This window comes from Sus scrofa, chromosome 14 (assembly GCF_054392235.1).
Source record: "Sus scrofa isolate SSC_HxYL_T2T_F1_AM1 chromosome 14, Sscrofa_HxYL_maternal_Yorkshire_Landrace_v2.0, whole genome shotgun sequence".
NCBI lineage: Eukaryota > Metazoa > Chordata > Mammalia > Artiodactyla > Suidae > Sus > Sus scrofa.
The window spans coordinates 94,520,349-94,543,338 of NC_139396.1; the positions used below are offsets into that span (position 1 = coordinate 94,520,349).

A 22,990-nucleotide genomic window follows, 5' to 3' on the forward strand; every position below is an offset into this window, starting at 1 on the left:
TATGCATATGCTAATTTTACAAAAAATAGAAAATTTGGACAAACGGAAAGGAGAGACTAAAAGAAACTCATAGCTTTTTTACAGTATCTTTTAGAGAAAACCACTGTCCATATCCTGGTGTATACTTTGTTCCAGGCCTTTTCCCATATTTGTGTGTATGTGTGGTTTGCAAGAGTAATCGAATAATTCACCATCTGTATTTGTTTAATGTGAGCTTACTAAACAGTGTATGGTGAACATCTTTCTCTAGCATCTCACCTTCTCTTACAGTATTATCTTTTATGGCTATATAGGATCAATATTTCCTATATTAATGTACAAAATGATAGATCCATATTGTTGGAATGACAGGATGCCTCTAGTTTTTCCTGTGAAACAGTGTCTTGATGAACATTTTGTAGCTTTGTCTTTAATTACAAAGATGTGCTTGATTGGCTAAATTAGAGGTGGCCTTTGTTTTGTGCAGTCATGGCCTGGGGACATGAGTTGACCTTTGAAAGATATGAATTGCTGCAATTGTTCCATTCAACACTAGACCTTGTCTGAGCATCACGGTCTGTGACACCTCTAGGACCAGTGTTAGGGTTACAAAAGCATATGCATTTGAGTAGCTATCTCATCTATTGAATGCTGAGGTTGTGCAGGGGTCCAAGCAACTATTGCTCAAATGAATTTGCCCTCCTTTCTTTCAGGGAACACTCATTGAGTGGACCAAAGGCTTCAAGGCCACGGACTGTGAAGGGGAGGACGTGGTGGACATGCTGAGGGAAGCCATCAAGAGAAGAAATGTATGATATAGTGTTGGGGCACATGTCTGACCTTGTTCCTTCCCCCAGGCCCCTGCTCTGCTATCCTCCACCCAGCCCTATGACTCTGGCCTCTGCCCACCTCGGGCTGACATGCCCCTCCTGAGCCTGTTTGGGTTGCGCACCCTCTTACAGTGGAGCTGTTTCCTTTGCAGGAGTTTGACCTGGACATAGTTGCAGTTGTGAATGACACAGTGGGGACCATGATGACCTGTGGCTATGAAGACCGTAATTGTGAGATTGGCCTGATTGCGGGTAAGTGATTAGGTCTATCCTGTTGGCCAACTCCCATTAGATATATTGGAGGTTCCTTTTTAACATGGTGAGGGGCAGGAGGCCATTGTTCCATTGCAAAGAGGCTCTGAAGCCAGCTCTGTCCAAGGCAGAGATAAAGATTGGGATTCCAGGTCTCCCAATTCCCAAAACTTTACTTAATATCTTTTCCCTTAAGGGTCCTAAGCCAGGGTTGTCCTTTCTGTTGAAGAAGGAGAATAACATTGAAGGGAGGGTTTCAAATTAGGGCCTTGGTGCAGATTATCCTGAGAGGAGGGACCCCACAGCTGGATCATTTTGGCCTGAGGCTGAGGAAGCTGAGTTTTCATGCCGACTCCAACAGACACCTCCTCTGTTCTCTGACCTCTTCTGGTTGTCAGGGTGCTTAGGGTCGGGAAGAGTTGGAAGGAAACCTAAGAGAGGAGAGGAGAGGGACCTGAGGTATGTTATAGGCATATGGGGAGAGTCTAGCAGTGTTTAGGGAGAAAGATGTATTCCAGGGAAATGACTCTAAGAGGCATGGGGACAACTGGCATTTGAACAGGTGGAGACAAGAATGGTGTGCATTCCAAGTGACAGGTACAGGTTAAGTAATCACAGAATCTGGGAAAGTTGTTCCAGCTGGTTGTCTGGGCTTCCTGAAGGTAAGTAGTTCACAGAACAAGAAGATGGGGATGTATCGAGCTATCTTCAATGTTGGGTAAGACGTTTCATCTCACTCTAACACTTACCTGCTTTATGACCTTGGGAAGGTTGCTTATTCTGGACTTGAGTTTCCTCATCTGTGGGAAAGATTGGACTAGATCTAAGAAGGCAGAGATGTGAGATTTGTTTGACTGAAGATAACAGTTGCCTGGACTATTGTGTTGAGAATAGTCCTGAGACTAGGTCATGGACAAAGGAAACTAGCATGGCTTTCAGATGCCAAATGTCTACTTATCCAAGACTAGAAGATTCCTCGTGGTCCTTTTCAGCTCTGGGTGGTGGCTCTGTGACCACTTGGAAACTCGCTTTGTGTGCCTGTGGCTTATCAGTAATTATGAGGATGAAGAGGGGAAGAGGATAATTATATCATGGCTGCCAATTCTATGTGGAGGAAACTTACAAATGTCATCTCATTTTTTTTTCTCTATACCAAATCTATAGGGCAGGTATTTCCTTTTTACAGTGAAAGATGAGATACTTGTCTATGGTCACCCAGCTATGAGTGTAAAGCTGATATTCACATCCAGTGGTATCTGACTCCAGACTAAATTCCTATTCACTGTACTCTGCTGGCTCTTGAAGACCTAGTGGTAGCTTTTGAAGACTAAATTCCCTTCATGATTCCTTCTAGGAACAGGCAGCAATATGTGCTACATGGAGGAGATGAAGAACATTGAACTGGTGGAAGGGAATGAAGGGAAGATGTGCATTAACACAGAGTGGGGAGGATTTGGAGATAATGGCTGCCTAGATGACATCCGGACCCAATACGACAAGGAGGTGGATGAGGGGTCCCTGAATCCTGGCAAACAGAGGTGAGGGGAGCAGCTGGTAGGCTGTACAGTATACAACTTTAGCAGATCTAAGTGGTGTCATTTTCATCCTACAGGCACTCTTGTTTGTATATTTATTACAGCTCTCCATTAGATGTCAGTGGAGTGTCCCATTTGAGCAAAAGTAAAATGTTAGGACAAGTTTCCAACAAGTAAAAAGAAGGGGTGCCTTTTGCTAATTACCATAGGGCACCAGAACCTTTAGTGGTGGTTTTGGATGTGAAGCAGAGTCTGTCAAAAAAAAAAAAAAAAAAAAAAAAAGTCCATTCACTGTGAGCCGTGTATCACAGAGCAGGGGCAGAGTGACTTAGTGGGCCCTCTCAAGATGGGATTCTAATAGGTCCAGTTTAGAGGTCAATATCCTTCACCTTTCAAGAGCAGGCTGCTGTGTTGGTGATCTCTATTATTCTGGGGGTGGGGAAATGGCTGCAGGTGGGAGTCCTGGTTCTTAACCAGGGAGTCCTGGTTCTCAACCATAATGTCATGCCCCACCATAGGTCACAATCGCTTGTGAGGTGTATTCTAGTTGCTAACCAGACTAAAAATACTGAAAGTAATGGTTTTTATTTTAAAAAGAACAAAACAGAGCACACTTTGACTTGCACTCCTTCTCGAGTAGGAGAGAAAGGGATAGATAGAGCCAGCATGCTGGCAATTGCTCACTAGTGTGGGCCCATCCGTTACAACAGGGGTTGGCAAATTTTTTCTATAAAGGACCACATAGTAAATGTTTTACTCTCAGGCCGTAGGTCTTAGTCATAACTAAACTCAGTGTCTTACTATATAAAATAAGATGAAAATAGGGATTTATCGTGATGGATGGTCTCCAAGTTGAAAAGGTGAGCGGATAGGAGATGTAATGGGATGCAGGCTCCAGATGCCTTGTTGGCTGTTGAACTGAGAATACCGATTAAGAAGAGGCTTGACAAGACCAAGACCAGCCCTGCTGGTCCTTCATCTTCCTTTGGCTCTAGTCTCTGTAGCTGGGGGGCGGGTTGAGTTGTGGTAGGTCCAGCTGAACCAGGGACCAAAACACAATGGACTGTAACAAGGGACCTTATTTCTGAATCCCAAGTTGGGGCATCCAAGCTTTGTGTCTCAATTCACCAGAGGCTCTCTTTTTTGGAGTGAGAGCTTGAGGTGGCAACATACTTGAACTTGCCTTGCTGTCACCATTATTTGTCCAGGTGTTGGTTCCTTAGACGGACGAGGTCTTGAGTGGTTGAGAGAACACAAGTCTAGCATGTAAGTCTCAGGCACACTCAGATTTCCATTTGAGCCTGCAGGCAGTGGTAGTCCAGCACTGCATCGTTGTTATTAATACTGCCCCACATTCCTGGGCAGAGCGCCTGGTCAGTGCCTGTTGGTTAGAGAGCTTTTTCTCTTGCACCTGCTGTCATGGAGCTCTCACAGCCTGGTACAAAGAGGGAAGGTCTGATTAGACCCCTAGCCTGGGAACCTCCACATGCCACAGGAGCAGCCCTAGAAAAGGCAAAAAGACAAAAAAAAAAAAAAAAAAAAAAAAAAAGAGAGAGAGAGAGGGGAGGCAGTTGACATTTTGGGGCCACCCCCAGCGTGTGCATACAGTTCATTGTGTTATCTCACGAAGCAGAATTTCTCGTGGAACAGGTTTCTTCAAATACAAAGCCAGAGAGAACTAGCTTTGGGGCCAGGAAACGCATTCACTTCTGCTTAGAGCCTACTGCACCCCAGACGCTTGCCTCCTTCCGACAGTCTTGTAGGGTCAATGTTTTGTTCTCTGTTTTGGAGATGATGGTTTATAGTGCTTGCTCAGCTCATGCAGCTAATATATGGCAGAGTTGGGACCTGGCTTCTGGTCAACATGGCTCCAAAGCCTGGCTTTCCCACATCATTGGGTCTCCTGCATTTGCTTCTCTGGACCTGCTGGCCACTCTGCCCCACTCCAACCCAGTGATATGCCTTCCATGCTCCTTTCGGGAGACACTCACCAGCACTGATTGTCCTGCTCTCACCAACCTTGTCACTCTTCTCCAAACAGATACGAGAAAATGACCAGTGGGATGTATCTGGGGGAGATCGTGCGGCAGATCCTGATTGACCTGACCAAACAGGGTCTCCTCTTCCGTGGGCAGATTTCAGAGCGTCTCCGGACCAGGGGCATCTTTGAAACCAAGTTCTTGTCTCAGATTGAAAGGTGACTAGTAATCAATTTTACCTGCTCTGTGTGAGAAGCCCTAATTGAGAGTGTGCTCTGTCAGGCTCGGTCAGATTTGAGATTTAAATATAAAAAGAGTAAGGGCCTGGTTGGGCAGAGGGTTGCTTCCTAGGGGTGCTCCTCATTCTCTCCAGCTGCATCAGGACCACAGCACTCAGCTGAGGGGCTAGCAGACTGCCCGGGCCCTGGGGTTCCTAAAAGGCTGTACAGGAGTTAGCCTAAGCTAAAAACTGATCCTTTTTGATCCTGAAAAAATGATGTATCCACAATATGAAAGAGAAGGGTTTTTTAAAAATCACCATATGCTCACAGAGTTCCCATCATGGCTCAGCAGTTAATGAACCTGACTAGCATTCATGAGGATGAAGGTTTGATCCCTGGCCTCACACAGTGGATTAAGGATCCGGTGTTGCCTTGAGTTGTGGTGTAGGTCGCAGACGCAGCTAGAATCCCGAGTTGCTGTGGCTGTGGTATAGGCCAGTGGGTACAGCTCTGATTGGACCCCTATCCTGGGAACCTCCATATGCCATGGGTTCAGCCCTAAAAAGACAGAAAGACAAAAAAAAAAAAAAATCACCATGTGCTCACTACTAAACATAGCTGTTTTGATTTTTGCATATTATATTCCCTTTCAAGTTCTCCAGTGTGTGCATACATGTTTTCATAACTGCAATCATGTGATACAATATTCTGTATGTTGTTTTCATGGAAATTTTCATTTATAATTCTCTTTTTTGAAAAAATGTTTTTTAACATTCCTTTCTTTTTAGGCCTGCACCCACAGCATATGGAAGTTCCTGGGCTAGGATTCGAATCAGATTTGCAGTTGCCAGCCTATACCACAGCCACAGCAACGCCAGACCCAAGCTGCATCTACAGCCTGTGCTGCAGCTTGCAGTGTTTTGCTAGGCTGGATCCTTAACCTACTGAGTGAGGCTAGGGATCGAACCCACATCACCGTGGATACTAGTCAGGTTCTTAACCTGCTAAACCACAACAGGAGCTCCTATTTTATTTTTTTATTATGAAAAGTTTTAAACATACACAAAAGCAGAGGGAATAGTAAAATGAACCTATTTTTCCATCACCACCTTCAACAATGATCAACTCTTGGCCAAACTCGGTTCACATATATACTCCTGCTTTGTCCACACTCGAGCTGGGTTTATTAACAAATCCCACATTTTTTCATCAGTTTATTTATAAATATTTCAGAATATACTTCTAAAATATGAGTTTTTTTTAAAAAAAAATAACACACAGGGAACTAACTATATCCAATCATCTGGGATAGACCATGGTAGAAAAGAATATAAAAGTTAATGTAAATATATGCATAACTGAGTCACTTTTCTGTACAGCAGAAATTGGCACAATATTGTAAATCAACTATACTTTAATAATAAAAAAAAATTAGGGAGTTCCCTCATGGTGCAGTGGGTTAAGGAGCCAGGGATGTCACTCTTGTGGCACGAGTTCAATCCCTGGCCCAGGAACTTCTGTATGCCGAGTGTGGCCACAAAATAAATAAATTTAATTTAATTTAAAAATTAAAAAAAGATCATTACCTGTACCTGAAATAGCTAATGATAAACCTCAATATCAAAATATCCTTTCAGTGCTCCTATTTCCCAAATTGCCTAAAAATAATTGTTTTTGCAATTCATTTGTTTGCATCAGTATTCAGATAAGGTTTATGCCATGTATTTGGTTGATAGGCTTTTAAAATTTCTTTTAATCTATAGACTTTCCTTCTCTCTTGTTTCTCCTCATAATGTGCTTGAAGAAGAAACTGTTATTTTATCCTATGAGTTTCCTGTGTTCTCAGTGTTGCTGATTGCAGCATTTTGCATTTTCCTCTGTCCCTTGTGTTTCCTGCAAACTCATTATTAGACCCAGATACACAGTTAGATTAGTGTTAAATTTTGGTCAAGAATATTTCATAAGTGACATTGAGTTGTCTGTCCCTTTCTTTTATGATATCAGCAGTCGTTGATGCTCCTTGACTAGATCTATTATTTCCCCAGAGATTGTAAAATGATGAAAATGTAATGCTATCACTCCTTCTGCATTTATTAGATGGATTACTTCTAGAAAGAGGAGCTTCTTCATATCAACTCTTTGTTGTAATTATCATTTTAAATGCTGCATAATGTTACACTCTGCTGCTACACTGTAATTTACCAAACTTTCCCTTTAGTATAGGATGTCTGGCTTATAATTTTGGGATTTCTGCAATTATGAGTAATAGCATAATTATTCCTTTTTGTACACATAGTCATTTGCATCACATGAATTATTCCATAGGAGTAGAGGCATTTGTTAAAAAAAGAAGTCATTTTTTATGGACATAATGTTTTCCTTTTTTTTTTTTTTTGTCTTTTTGAAAATTTATTTTTTATTAAAATACCACTGTCATGACTCAGTGGTAACAAACCCGATTAGTATCCATGAGGCTGCAAGTTTGATCACTGGCGTCACTCAGTGGGTTGAAGATCCAGGTTGCTGTGAGCTGTGGTGTAGGTCACAGGCACAGCTCAGATCTTGCATTGCTGTGGCTGTGGTGTAGGCCTGCAGCTGCAGCTCCAATTCAACCCCAGCTCAGGAACTTCTATACGCCGTGGGTGCAGCCCTAAGAAGCAATATATATACTTGATTTACAACTATATATATAGTTGATTTACAATATTGTACCCATTTCTGCTGTACAACAAAGTGACCCAGTCATATATATATATATGTGTGTATTTATATATCTACTTTTTCTTATATTATCTTCCATCATGTTCTATCCCAAGAGATTAGATATAGTTTCCTGTGCTATACAGTAGGACTTAATTGATCATCCATGTTAAATGTAGTAGTTTGCACCTCCTAACCCCTCCCGGTCCATCCCACTCCCTCCCCTCTCCCGCTTGGCAACCACGAGTCTGTTCTCTATGAACATAATTTTTTTTAAAAGGTAGTTCCAGTTTCCACCACCACCAGTTGTGTCCAAGTGTGTCAGTTTTACTGCTTTTCATACAGCACTGGATATTATCAGAGGCTTCGTGTTTGAAATTTCTATCAGTTTAAAATCATTCTTTTAATTCTCTTGGTCTTTATGGCCAGGCACCAACACTTTGAGGGAAAAAAGAAAACTCTTTATGAAAGAGAGCAGTGTACTTAACAAAGGACATCAAATGGACCGTTGCGAAGGAATTCTCACTGTCTGAGGAGATGGTGGCAGAATCAGTTAGCAGTAGCAACAATTTTGTGTTTCAAAGTGTTGATTAACAAGCAGATATTCAGCCTTTTTGGGGGGTGATCTGGTCTTCGACCTATCAGACATGAAAGTGCAAGTTAAAAGTCCTCACTTTTTGGACTTAAAAAAAATTGAAGTATGGTTGATTTACTATGTTGTGTTAGTTTCAGGTTGTGCACATATATACTCTTTTGCAGATTCTTTTCCATTAGAGGTTATTACAAGATATTGAATATAAATAACATAATAAATCCTTGTTGTGTATCTATTTTATAAATAGTAGTATGTATATGTTACTCCAAAACTCCTAATTTATCCCTCCCCCTTCCCTTTTAGCAACCATTAAGTTTGTTTTCTATGTCTTTGAGTCTTTCTGTTTGTATAAAAGTTCATTTGTATCATTTTTTTAGATTCCACATGTAAGTGATGTCATATGCTCTTTGTCTTTCTTTTTCTGACTCTCTTCACTTAGTATAATAATCTCTAGGTCCACCCATGGTGCTGCAAATGGCATTATTTCATTCTTTTTTATGGCCGAGTAATATTCCATTGCATATATGTGCCACATCTTCTTTATCCATTTGTCAGTGGACATTTAGATTGCTTCCATGTCTTGGCATTATAAATAGTGCTGCTATTTGAAGTCATCACTTTTGATGACCAGAGAGAAGTTGATCAATTTGCTATAGGGGAAAATAGTTTCTCCCTCAGGTATAAGAAATAAGCAGACTGACTTGTCTTTGTTTTGCTTTTTTTTTGGAATGAATACAATGAAAGTTGTCCCAGGCAAGAGGACAACTGTATGTCTTCAGAAGTATTTGCTTTTGTCATGCAAAAGTTGTCTGCTTTAGATACTTTGATTTCTAGAGGGTTTTTTTTTTTTTTTTTAAACCTTCATGGAATAGAAAGAAAACCATGTCCATCTGGAGCCAGTTGGAAGATGGTAGGTACTCTGCTGACTTTGGCCTGCTTTGATGTCTGGTGTTGCATCAGTGGGGCACTGACTCTCAGGAGAAGAATCTTGGGTTTACAGTCTCAGAGCCTGAGTTTAAGATTCATCTCTACCACTTAACTTGTTTGTGTTGTGTGACCTGAGGCAGGTTCCTTCACTTCTGTGGACCCCAGTTTCCTTCTTTATAAGATAATTTCTCTGCTGCTTAATCTTAAGGATTGCTCTGAGGATTGAGTAAGGGAATGAATGTACATGAGAGAACAAGGTAAACAGTGAAGGGCTAGAACATGGAAGAAATTTCAGGTTTTATTTTTATACACTAAAACAACCCCCCCAAAAACCCCCTTTCTTCCTTCTTACACAAATATCACTTATTTGCAAGCAAAAGGAAAAAAATAAGAATTACTGGTAAACATACCTGCATCTGAATAATTTCCTTTTGTCCTTTTTTTTCTGTTCAAGGACAAACATTAAAAAACAAAAACAGGGAGTTCCCGTCGTGGCGCAGTGGTTAACGAATCCGACTAGGAACCATGAGGTTGTGGGTTCGGTCCCTGCACTTGCTCAGTGGGTTAACGATCCGGCGTTGCCGTGAGCTGTGGTGTAGGTTGCAGACGCGGCTCGGATCCAGTGTTGCTGTGGCTCTGGCGTAGGCCGGTGGCTACAGCTCTGATTCAACCCCTAGCCTGGGAACCTCCATATGCCACGGGAGCAGCCCAAGAAATAGCAAAAAGACAAAAAAAAAAAAAAAACACACAAAAACAAACCAATATCATATGGCACATAGTGTTTTATATATATTTTTGCTGACTATGTCATGAACATTTTACATAGCATTAAATATTCTCACACAAACTCACCTTTAAGGTCTATAAAGTCTGGCCACACTATTGTTTACCTGCTGAGTCCACTAAATGGACATGCAGGTTGTTTTTCAGTTATGCTCTCTTGATAACATGCTTCTTCCCTAAGTGTTACCTGAGATGGCCAAGAATAGAAATTTATACTGTTTAGCTTGGGAGTCAGAGCTTTCTAAGTTTGGTGTGAAATAATTAGGGTCTAGACTCAAAGCCAGCCTCTACTCAGGACTGGTGCTTCGCTGCATGTGCTTATGGTGCTAGCAGGTTCCTGTTCACTGAGGTGCTGATTGTACACTGTCTATTCATTTATGCACTTGCCCATTGCACGTACACAGCCCTCTGCTGGCTACTATTGAGAATCCTGTCTTACCCTCAAAGGAGGGTAATTCCGTTGAGAAGAGAGAGCCGTAACTCAGAAAAGTTAAACAGAAGGAAAGTTGGCCTCCATGATATAGGGCCAAATTATCTGGAGCTGGTGTGCTGGGTGAGAGAGGCTAGTCGGTGTGAGAAGGTGTTATGTTTGAACCCTGCTCTCTACCTACTCTGGGTGAGTAAGGTAGCACTCTGAACCTCAGGTTCTTCTGAAAAATGAGTGCTTGATGTGTGGGTTGCTGAATCTGTTAACAACTCCTGCTGAGCTGATAGATGAGAGTATGCCTAACATAAGAGGTGCTCTGGCTTTTTCCTCCCTTCCTCCCTTCCTCCCTTCCTCCCTTTCTTCCTTCCTTCCTTCCTTTCTCTCCTTCCTTCCTTCCTTTCTCTCCTTCCTTCCTTCCTTTCTCTCCTTCCTTCCTTCCCTCCCTCCCTCCCTCCCTCTCTCTCTCTCTCTTTCTTTCTCTCTCTTTTTGCCTTTTCTAGGGCCGCACCTGCGGCATATGGAGGCTCCCAGGCTAGGGGTCTAATCAGAGCTGTAGCTGCCAGCCTACGCCAGAGCCACAGCAACGCAGGATCTGAGCCGAATGTGCAACCTACACCGCAGCTCACGGCAATGCCAGATCCTTAACCCATTGAGCAAGGCCAGGGATTGAACCCCCAACCTCATGGTTCCTAGTCGGATTCATTAACCACTGAGCCGTGAGGGGAACTCCAAGAGGTGCTCCCACTTTATTCTTTAAATATGATGGGACTTCCTGGGGGTGGCAGCCCTTCTTGAATCTCAGCTTCTGAGGAGTTCTGTAGCCATTGCTTGGATCATTTTCCTCTCCCTCCTGCTCAGGCATCTAGGGATGGGGGACTGTGAGGCACGTGTAGGTTCCAGAGCCCCAGAAGCAGATCCTGACAATCTGCTCTGCTTGCCTACAGCGATCGGCTGGCCCTCCTCCAGGTCAGGGGGATCCTGCAGCAGCTTGGCCTGGACAGCACATGTGAGGACAGCATTGTGGTGAAGGAGGTGTGTGGAGCTGTGTCCCGGCGGGCGGCCCAGCTCTATGGCGCTGGCCTGGCCGCCATTGTGGAAAAAAAGAGGGAAGACCAGGGGCTTGAGCACCTGAAGATCACCGTGGGTGTGGATGGCACCCTGTACAAGCTGCACCCACAGTGAGTGCTCCCAAGAGGTGGGGGTGGGGGGGCTGAGGCTGAGGGTGGATCCTGCTGAATCTGACAAAGTGTGGGCCCTGGTGGCTCTGCTTCCATCCTAGTGTTCACCATCCTCTCTGAAGCCCAGGTTCCTCATGTGTGCAAGTCATGCAGTGATATTCTCTTCCTCATGAGACTGCATGAGGACTGAGTGCATTCATCCATGTAAAGGGCTATACCCAGTGCTCACTAAATATAAGTAGTTATTATTGACATAGTTCCACCTGACCTCCCAGAGAGCAATGAGAACTGAATCTTTTGCACAGCATGGAGCATGGGTCAAGTATGAGCTCAGAGTCAGTGGACAGAAAGATGAAGAGTGAGTTTGAACCCTGGACACTGGGAGGCCCAAGGCGAGTTTTCTACCCTCTTTGAGCCTCAGTTCTTTATCTGTAAAATGACAAAAATTGTACCTAAATAGGTTGTCAGGAGAATTAAGTTAAATAGTGTCTGTATCTGTAGAGTGTGTGGCACATCATAAAAAAGTCAGTGATGAAAGCTTTTATTTTTATTTAATGTTTTACATTTTGTTTTAGTGATAAAGAAAGGTACTAGTAAGCTTATAAAAATTTCCTGGAGTTCCCGTCATGATGCAGCAGAAACAAATCCGACTAGGAACCATGAGATTGAGGGTTAGATCCCTGGCTTTGCTCAGTGGGTTAAGGATCCAGCATTACCATGACCTGTGGTATAGGTTGCAGACACGGCTTGGATCCCATGTTGCTGTGGCTGTGGTATAGGCCAGCAGCTGTAGCTCTAATTTAACCCCAAGCCCAGGAACCTCCATATGCCACAGGTACAGCCCTAAAAAAAGCAAAAACAAACAAAACAAACAAACAACAACAACAAAATTTCTTGTCATGCTAAAATGTATACATAAGCATATTATTGCTGTCATCCTTGATTCTTAGCCCTTCCTATGATGCTGACCAATTGTCCAGAATAACTGACTGATACCTTTTCTTGGTTTCCCCCTCAGGATCACATATTTTTGATGTGGTTCCTACAAGTCTCTTCCTTTGAACCAAGACATAACCAAAAGGCAAAAACCACATGATCTTTTCAATAGATATAGACAAAGCATTTGATAAAACCTAATACCTTTCATGATAAGAGCACTCAATGGAGTTCCTGTCGTGGCTCAATGGTTAACGAATCCGACTAGGAACGATGAGGTTGTGGGTTCAATCCCTGGCCTTGCTCAGCGGGTTAAGGATCTGGCGTTGCCGTGAGCTGTGGTGTAGGTCACAGACACGGCTCGGATCCCACGTTGCTGTGGCTCTGGTATAGGCCGGCTGCTACAGCTCCAATTAGACCCCTAGCCTGGGAACTTCCATATGCCGTGGGAGTAGCCCTAGAAAAGGCAAAAAGACAAAAAGACCAAAAAAAAAAAAAAAAAAAGTGCACTCAATAAGCTAGGAATAAGGGAACTTCTTCAGCCTAATAAAAGCATCCATGGAAAATCCCACAGCTGATGTCATACTTACCAGGGCAGTACTGGATGAGGAACAAGGCAAGGGGTCCACTCTTGCTACTGCTCTTCAACATGGTACTGCTTCTAGTACCACCTCCAGATGGTTATGTGGTTTTTGTCTCTCAGTCAAGTCTTGATTCAAGGGTGAGTCTAGCCAAGGCAGGTAAGAAAAAGAAATAAAAGGATCCATGTTGGAAAGGCAAAACTAAAACTATCTTTGTTTGCAGATGACATGATTTTGTATACAGAAGTCCTAAGGAATCCACAAAGTCTATTGGGATACTAATAAACCAAGTTCAGCAAGGTTTCAGGATGCAAGATCAGTATCAAAAATCAGTTGCGGAGTTCCCGTGGTGGCACAGTGGTTAACGAATCCGACTAGGAACCATGAGGTTGCAGGTTCGGTCCCTGCCCTTGCTCAGTGGGTTAATGATCCAGCGTTGCCGTGAGCTGTGGTGTAGGTTGCAGACGCGGCTCGGATCCCACGTTGCTGTGGCTCTGGCGTAGGCCGGCGGCTACAGCTCCGATTAGACCCCTAGCCTGGGAATCTCCATATGCCGCGGGAGTGGCCCAAAGAAATAGCAAAAAGACAAAAAAAAAAAAAAAATCAGTTGCATTTATATGCATTAACGATGAGTAATATGAGGAGTTCCCATTGTGATGCAGTGGAAATGAATCTGACTAGGAACCATGAGGTTGCAGGTTCAATCCCTGGCCTCTCTCAGTGGGTTAAGGATCTGGCATTGCCACGAGCTGTGGTGTAGGTCGCAGACATGGCTTGTATCCCGTGTTGCTGTGGCTGTGGTGTAGGCCGGCAGCTGTAGTTGGGATTAGACCCCTAGCCTGGGAACCTCCATATGCCACAAGTTAGGCCCTAAAAAGAAAAAAAACAAAAACAAAAAAAACAATGAGTAATCTGAAAATGAAATTAAGAAAATTCCATTTATAACATCGAAAATAATAAAATACTTAGTAATAAATTTAATAAAAGCGTTGACTTGGATATTGAAAACTACAAAACATTTTTGAAATAAATTAAAGACAACCTAAATAAATGGAAGACTATCCCATGCTAATTGATCGGAAGACTTAATTTTCTAAAGAGAGTGACTTCCCAAATCTTTTTTTTTCCTAATTGAAGTGTAGTCGACCTGCAATATTTATTAGTTGCAGGTGTACAATGTAGTTATTTGACATTTATATACATTACAAATTGATCATCACCATAAGTCTAGTAACCATCTGCCACCATAAAAAGTTATTGCATTATTATTATTATTATTATTATTTTGTTTTTTAGGGCCACACCCACAGCATATGGAAGTTCCCATGCTACGGGTCTAATCAGAGCTACAGATGCCAGCCTACACCACAGCTCATGGCAATACCAGATCCTTAACCCACTGAGCAAGGCCAGGGATCAAACCCGTAACCTCATGGTTCCTAGTCCAATTGGTTTCCACTGTGCCATGACAGGAACTCCGCAATATTATTGATAAATGCTATAACTAAGTGCTGATGATACTTCTCTTTCTCTTTTTTATAGCTTTTCTCGGATATTGCAGGAAACTGTGAAAGAATTAGCTCCTCGCTGTGATGTGATGTTCATGCTGTCAGAAGATGGGAGTGGAAAAGGAGCAGCTCTGATCACTGCTGTGGCCAAGAGGTTACAGCAGGCCCGGAAGGACAACTAGGAACCCCTTGGGTCTGGACCTACTGTGCCTTGGCTACTGACCAGCCTTTCCCTGGCAGATGAGCTGGTCAGGGACCAACAGGCGAGCTTCTAGCGGACCTAAACCTTCTGGATGGCCAAAAGAAAACCCCAGGCTCTTGGGTACTCTTAGCATGTTGTTATTGGTTTTCAAGGGTGTTAAATGGCATCTCTGGAGTTCCCATTGTGGCTCAGAGGTAATGAATCCAACTAGTATCCATGAGGATGCGAGTTCAATCCCTGATCTTGCTCACTGGGTTAAAGATTCGGCATTGACTTGAGCTGTGGTGTATGTCGCAGACACAACTCGGATCTGGTGTGGCTGTGGCTGTGGCTGTGGCGTAGGCTGGAAGTTGCAGCTTCAATTAGACCCCTAGCCTGGAAACCTCCATATATCATGGGTGCAGCCTTAAAAAGAACCCCTCAATACATCTCTATTTGGCATATTTGGACCAAAGATTGGCGGACTTGTAAAATTAAATCAGGAGTTCTCTTCATGGCTCAGCAGTTAACAAACCCAACTAGGATCCATGAGGTTTGATCCCTGCCCTAGCTCAGTGGGATAAGGATCTGGTGGTGCCATGAGCTGTGGTGTAGGTCACAGGCACGGCTTGGGTCCCGAGTTGTTGTGGCTGTGGTGTAGCTGTAGCTCCAATTCAGCCCCTAGCCTAGGAACTTCCATATGCCTCAGGTATGGCCCTAAAAAGAAAAAAAAAAAAAAAGAAAAGAAAAGAAAAGAAAATCAAAGCTTTGGATCCAAGAGATACCCTTTCAGAAAATTTTTCTTTTCTTTTTTTTCCTGTTTTTATTTTATTTTATTAAAAAATTTATTAGCAAATTTTTCAATTGAAACTTGAGCTTTTAGTTCTCTATGGCTTTGGTTCCTTCAACCACTGGACTTGGAAACATATATACCATCTGGCCATGAGGCCTGGCCGTCTGCATTCCCCACTGGGATGCTTCAGCCATCGCTTGTAGTAGGTTGGGCCTTCTGCTTGTGGATGCACAATTGAGAAGGATAAGGACTCAACTGGAGATTTAACTTGTCATTAACTTGTCATGTTGACTTCAATCATGGAGAGAGAATAAAAACTTTGGAGCGTTCAGCCCCAAGATAAAGAAGCATTGCTTGCCAGGGAGGGCCATAGAAAACTTTTCATGCTTGAAGTGAGTTAAATCAGCACCCTGTAACGTTTTGCTTCTCAATACACATGTGTGATGGGGAGGGTGCTTTTGGGGGCACCTGTTATTATTTTACATGTGTTTTTTTGTTGTGCTGCTTATAGTTGTTTTAAGGACTGTTAGGTATATGAAAGCCAGTAAATGAATAAAAAATATTTGATTTCCCAAGAATCTTTGCATGACACTTAATATTTCATCTGGGAGGCTCGCTGGTAGCTTCATGCCCTGTCAGTGGAATAAGTGACATGTAGACTCAGAGGCTGCTGAGAGCATTTCTCTAGTTCAAACTTCTTACCAAAATATATGGAACGTCTTCTACTGTATCTTTAACAGATTATCCAAATTTCATTTGAATGAGTATTTCCTATGACTGGGCATTTATCACATTATGCTACAGATCTTGCTTTTGAATAGCTGGAGTTGGCCAGAAGTGCTTTGACCTCCAGACTAACCTCTACCTCTCTGGAACTTGGCCCCTCCCACGTGCCCCATCAGTCTCCATTCTGTCCTCCAGAATTAGGAGAAGATGGCCTCTTTCTAACTATTTTTCCCTGTGGACATCCTCTCTCTTCCTCTCTCTTCATCCCCTCCCAATCCCTCACCCCAGCCCTTTCTCTGAACCACCTGTGACTTTCTACGTTGTCATAGAGTTATCTGTGTGCATTTCTTATCTGGCCTAGGACATTGTAGATTCTTTGTTATAGATAGATAGATAGATAGATAGATAGATAGATAGATAGATAGATAGATAGATAGATAGATAGATAGATTAGATAGATAGATAGATATAGATAGATAGATAGATATAGATATATGTAAATCTATCTATCTATCTATATATATTTTTTTTGCATTTTTTAAGGACCGTACCCGTGGCATACAAACGTGCCCAAGCTAGGGGTCAAATCGGAGCTACAACTGCCAGCTTACGCCACAGCCACAGCAACATGAGATCTGAGCTGTGTCTGCAACCTACGCCACAGCTCACAATGCTGGATCCTTAACCCACTGAGCAAGGCCAGGGATTGAACCTGCGTCCTCATGGATATTACTCGGGCTCATTACTGCTGAGCCACAACAGGAACTCCTATTAGATACAATTTTGTATTTTTTGTATTTCTCTAATGAACCCATCCTTGTCCCCTCTTATTAAATAGTTGTTGGGTCAGAGGTATGATTGAAATAAAGTGTTCTAAGCAATTTTTCTTAGAAAAAGTGGAGGCCAGTGTCATGGGAAACAAACTGGAAAGAGTAATATTCCAGATCATCCAGGTTGATTTATTTTGCTGTATGTACTTATTCCTAGTGCTAATTGTCACCATTTGCTGGAGCAGAACGTTCAGACAGGATGGAGGAGGCTGGAAGAGGGTAAGAGAGAGGCCAGCTGAGCAAGGAGCTGAGGTTCCCTAGGAAGTATTTTTTCATACATTTAGGAAACAGGTATGGAATTGCTGTTGTATTCTAAGGTTATACCTCTCTGCAGAGGTGTTGTGTGGATTCGTTAGGATTATTTTTTTGTATTTTAAGGTTGTGCCTCTTTGGGGAAACATTTCAACCTAACAGATTTTGTCTTAGTCAACCTCAAATCTTGTTGTCCTTGTTCTCTTTCCCCGGGTCCCAGTCTCTCTCCTATTCCTTGGTAAGACATCCCCAGCTCCAAGTCCCTCTCTCCTGGTTCTGCTGGGGGTCTCTCCCTTTGCCATCCTACCTGGATGGGTGACCTGGCCCAGAGATTCAGGGGTTGTACTACCACATTCTCCCACAACCTGGTCTTTCAGCACACATCTGGCAAATTCAAGATCAGCTGGCCTACTTGTCTCCCAGCTTTGATCTCTTACAAGAACGAAAAGCCCCAAGGTATCTAGGCAACCTTGCACATTCTGATTGATAGCATCATAGAATCCTTGAACCAGAACGGAACTGCAGCGAAGGCAGACATCCATTTAGCTGTCTTTGGAGAGGCCAGCCCCTGAAACCCCTGCCCCTCCAGGGCAATGGAAGGCTAACTTCTCCTCCAAGTTTGCTAGGCAAGACCAGCAACCACACAAGGTAAACTGTCCTTGAGCAAATCCCACAGACTTGTCCTCTTAGGAAGGGCATCGTCACCTACATTTTCTACCCATGTGGTTACTTTTTCCCAGTAACCTTTTGGCTAGAAACAGCTGATAAATATAGATTCAAGAACTAGATTTTTTCCCCATGACTCTGAATCTCCAGAACAAATGACCATATTCCCATTTGTCCATCTTCAGAAATCTTGTTTTCTCTTCTTTCCATTAGCTAAAACAGGCACTCCATGAGAATAAGGACTTGAGTCTTATTTTTCCTGTTGTCCCCAGAGCCTATCACAGTGGTAGCATTGAGCAGCCATTGGACAATTCTCTAAATGAATGAATGCTCAAACAGGCATGTGAATGAATTATTGCTCTCCTTTGAGTCACTCCATTCTTCTGCTTCACCCAGTGGGACTGGAGCCTTATACACAGTAGATGATCTGTAAACGATAGCTCAGCGAATGCTAAACCCTGTTCTAGGCACTGAGGACCCAACAAAATATAAGGCGCCATTCCTGCTTTGTGAGAACTCACAGGCTAACAGTGAAGGAAAGACATATATATATTCAATACAATGTGGAAAGCAGGCATAAGATCAACACAATTTGTGTCCGTGACCTGCCTCCTTCAGATCAGGAACTCTGTGTACATGTACATGTGCCCATGCATGTGTGTATGTGCACCATAAACCCCTTTGGCAAGCATGTGAAATCTATAGATTCTTTCTCCAGGTATTTTTAAATGCATTAAATACATAGGAAGGCAATGGTAGTGAATTACACTTATTAGAATATTAAAATGGTCATATAGTAATAGATATGCTTATTTGGCAATGCATTCTATAACAAGATCCAGCAAGAACCTAATAACAATCATCATTTTCCTGATGAGTGTAAACTGTATTTTGAGACATTGGTGACAATAGCATATATATGAAAATTTCCATGGTTTCCACTGGGGACAAAGTCACAGGTGCTGCTAGGACTACTGTAGTTTGTTGCCCACATTTGTAATGAAGGAGAGGCTAAATTTCAATTACAGGTGATTGAAATAAGTTGAAAGTGTTTCCCAAAGAAGTTTAGGAACTCCTCGCTTCGAAGGTTACCCCACTTGTACCCCTGTCCCCTGCCAAGGGACCCCTGGTTAATCATCTCTGACCAAAATATCCTAATAAAACTGGCTCTTATTTAGGGATAGCATCTTAGATGGTGGAGAGGCGGTGTGGTTTGGATTCAGGAGAACCAGGCATGCTTTTTAACTTTCCCAAGCTTCGGTTTCCTCCTGGGAGCAAGGAGAATAAGCCTAACAAGATTATGTGAACAACACAAGATAAATATGTGGACATGTGGATAAGCTATAAGCTACTTGTTTATGTGTGAGGTGCTTGTGTTATGGTCATGACTGTTGTTAGGAGGCCTGTCTCATCATTGCTATGATCAATCTGAATGTCAATATTAAGGTCCTTCTAAGCCTACTGTCCAGATATATGGATGGCTCATGACTGGCAATTTGGGCAAAGGTATTTCTCACAACCCCTTCCTTCCACCCCTGCTGTCTTGATTTCTCTTGCCATTTCACAGCTGAAATTCCTGGTGAACCATATTTTATTAGAGAAAGGGACTTAAGAGAGGTTGGGTAATAATAGAGGAATCTGTGGCTTGTATTTGGGGTGAAATAGGAGAGGCAATTAGAACAGAAGACTTGGATTCTTTTCTGGTGCATCCAGGGAAAGGATGAAGCTGGGAAGAAAGTGAAAATACTAAAAATATTCCAGTTCATTTTCCCTAATGGGAAAGAAAGAGAGGGAGAGTAGTTCCCATCATGGCTCAGCGGAAACAAATCTGACCGGCATCCATGAGAATGCAGGTTTGATCCCTGGCCTTGCTCAGTGGGTTAAGGCTCTGGCATTGCTGTGAGCTGTAGTGTAGGTCACAGATGTGGCTTGGACCCCGTGTTGCTGTGGCTGTGGTGTAGGCCAGCAGCTACAGCTCCGATTCGACACCTGGCCTGGGAACTTCCATACGCTGCAGGTGCAGCCCTAAAAAAACAAAGAAAGAAAGAAAGAGGAAAAGAAAGAAAGTGGGAGAAAGGTAGGTTATTGACAATTTAGGGAATCTGAATGGTTTGAAGGATTGACCTAAAGAGCAGGGATGGACTAACAGCACAAGGGACAATTCCAGTGTTTACCATTCACATCATGGTCTATATGTGACCCAGTTCCTATCAAGTCACCTCTGTGGTAGCTAGCATGGTCCAAAGTGGCCTTTCACAAAGTACGTTAAGTTTAATTGGGTGGTCCCAAGTGCACCAGTATCTGGAGCCACCCTTTCCTTTACTGCTTAAATAAAATGGTTTATTCCTCCATCCCACATACTGCACAAAGGTCTCTCCCACCCTAATGTTTTAGCAGTTCCTGAAGAGAAATGCTTATATCTTCCAGTTACTCCTCTAATTCCTGCCTCCAGTTTGCTTCCCACTCATCTCAATCTCAGAATTCCTGCAGCTGCTTCCTCTTTCTGTTTTGCCTGGTGTGTGGAACTATCTCTTCCTCTTTGATTCCCCAAAACACCATTAACTCAAGGTCAGCAACTGGAATAGGCTTAGCTGAAGGTTTGGGGATTATGCAAGGGGACTACGTCAGAGCCTAGAAAATAATTTAAATACGAATATTAGATATCAAAGCTCTGTGCCCATTCCTGCCCCAGAGATTTTCTCACTGGCCATCTTTCTCCATAGACTCTGCTGGCTACATGTTTTATGGATTCTCCCCATCTTCTCTGGAGACTTCTTTCTCCTCCTCTCTGAATTCTGGACTCCTCCACAAAAATGAAAAATTCCTATAGTTTTATTTTACAGAAAAAGTGCTTATCCTATGGTCAGTTCATTCCTAGGGCAACCCAAGGGACCTCACCTCTCACAACCAAAAAGGCCCATTGAGGTGTTTGAATAAGAAGAAGGATTTTCTCTCTAAGGGAAATTATTCTGCACCTGTTTTGAATTTAATTTTTATTTTATATTGCAGCATAGTTGATTTATTTGCAGTGTAGTTGGTTATTATAGAATATTGAGTTCACTGTATGTAGAGTAGGTCCTTGTTGATTATCTGTTTTATATATAGTAGTGGGCATGAGTTAATCCCAAACTCCTAATTTATCCCTCCCTCCCATATTCTTTTCTTTTATTTATTTTAAAAATTTTTTAATTTTTTGCTTTTTAGGGCCACACACGTGGCCTATGGAAGTTCCCAGGCTAGGGGTCAAATCAGAGCTGCAGCTGTTGGTCTACGCCACAGCCATAAAAACACAGGATCCAAGCCACGTCTGTGACCTACACCACAGCTCATGGCAGTGCCAGATACTTAGCCCATTGAGCAAGGCCTGGGATCAAACCTGCAACCTCATGGTTCCTAGTCAGATTTGTTTTCTGCTGCGCCAAGATGGGAACTCCATATTCCTGAATGTTCTGTTGTATGGATTTACCACAATTTGTTTCTCATCCACCTATTCATGGATATTTGGGCTGTTTTCCAGTTTTTGTCTATTAAAAATAAAGCAGCTATCCACAGTGTTCACTGCAGTACTATTTACAATTGCCAAGACGTGGAAGCAAGCTAAATGTTCATTGACAGAGGAATGGATAAAGATGTGGTACATATATACAATGGAATATTACTCAGCCATAAAAAGAGTGAAATAATATCATTTGCAGAAACATGGATGGGTCTAGAAATTATCATGCTAAATGAAATAAGTAAGACAGAGAAAGGCAAATACCATATGGCATCACTTATATGTGGAATCTAAAAAAAATGATACAACTGAATTTATTTATAAAACAAACAGACTAGCAGACATAAAACAAACTTATGGTTACCAAAGGGAAAATGTTGGGAGAAGGGATGTATTTGGAGTTTGGGACTGGCGTATACTCACTATTGTGTATGGAATGGATGGTCAATGGGGACCTACTGTGTAGCACAGAGAACTCTACTCAGTATTCTGATAACCTAAATGGGAAAAGAATCTGAAAAGGAATGACTATGTGTATATGTATAGTTGAATCACTTTGCAGAACAGCAGAAATTAACACAACACTGTAAATCAACTGTACTTCAATAAAATTTTTAAAAATTAAAATAAATAGAAGGCTTAACAAATCCTCAGTTACAACACAAGAAAAAAAATGAAGCAGCTATGAACATTGTATATGTACAAGTCTTCATTTTTTTTTCTTTTTATGGCTGCTGCACCTGCAGCTTATGGAAGTTCCTGGACCAGGGGTCGAATCAGAGCTGCAGCTGCTGCCACCACCACAGCAACATCAGATCCAAGCCATATCTGCAACCTACGCTGCAGTTTGCAGCAATGCCAGATCCTTGACTCACGGAGTCACAAGAGGAACTCCCTGTATAAGTCTGTATATGGATATACACTCTTAATTTCTCTTAGGTAAATACTTAGAAATGGAATAGCTATGTCATTTGGTTAAATTTTTAGGCAGAAGCCAAACTATTTTCCAAAGTAGTCAAACCATTTTGTTTTTTAGGTTTCACGTGTAAATGATCACACAGTATTTGTATTCCTCTGACTTAGAATGTTGATTTCTTAAAAGTACCTCAGTTGGAGTTCTCATCGTGGCTCAGTGCTTAACAAACCCAAATAGCATCCATGAGGACTTGGGTTTGATCCCTGACCTTGCTCAGTGGGTTAAGGATCCAGCATTACCGTGAGCTGTGGTGTAGGTTGCAGACTCAGCTCAGATCCCTTGTTGCTGTGGCTCTGGCGTAGGCCCATGGCTACAGCTCCGATTAGACCCCTAGCCTGGGAACCTCCATATGCCATGGGTGCAGCCCTAAAAAGACAAAAAAAAAAAAAAAAAAGTACCTCAGTTGGCTGTCAGTCCCTTAGGACTGGTGTTAAGAGTGTATTCTATTGGTAACTGTATTGGTGCTGCATTGCAACCCTAGATCAATTTGTGGAGAATGATCTCTTTAAGCTGTTAATTCTTCCTAGACATTAACATGTGATGTCTCTTTTTTGATTACATTTTCTCTGATGTTTTCCAAAAAGCTTTGTAATTTCCTACATGGGTCTTGCACTCTTTTTTTTTCTTAGATTTATTCTT

At 42.4% G+C, this 22,990-nt stretch overlaps 2 protein-coding genes across 5 annotated transcripts in view; both read left to right on the top strand.

Moving 5' to 3' along the window:
- The window catches only part of HKDC1 (hexokinase domain containing 1), a 70,837-nt gene that overhangs the window by 36,289 nt on the left and 11,558 nt on the right, over positions 1–22,990 (top strand). For 2 of the 3 annotated variants that reach the window (XM_084997093.1, XM_001928882.5), the window contains exons 13-18: positions 693–788; positions 962–1,061; positions 2,416–2,599; positions 4,638–4,793; positions 11,173–11,406; positions 14,466–15,980. In XM_084997093.1, the coding sequence (XP_084853219.1) occupies positions 693–788; positions 962–1,061; positions 2,416–2,599; positions 4,638–4,793; positions 11,173–11,406; positions 14,466–14,613 (918 nt within the window). In that variant the 3' untranslated portion in view covers positions 14,614–15,980. Of the gene's footprint in view, positions 1–692; positions 789–961; positions 1,062–2,415; positions 2,600–4,637; positions 4,794–11,172; positions 11,407–14,465; positions 15,981–22,990 lie in introns of those variants that run through there. The other variant, XR_014828010.1, reaches the window with a different exon arrangement.
- Positions 17,705–22,990, top strand: part of HK1 (hexokinase 1) — a 122,996-nt gene continuing 117,710 nt past the window's right edge. For both annotated transcript variants that reach the window (XM_084992579.1, XM_084992578.1), the window contains exon 1: positions 17,705–17,861. The gene's annotated coding sequence lies outside the window, so the exon portion shown is untranslated. The remainder of the gene's footprint in view (positions 17,862–22,990) is intronic.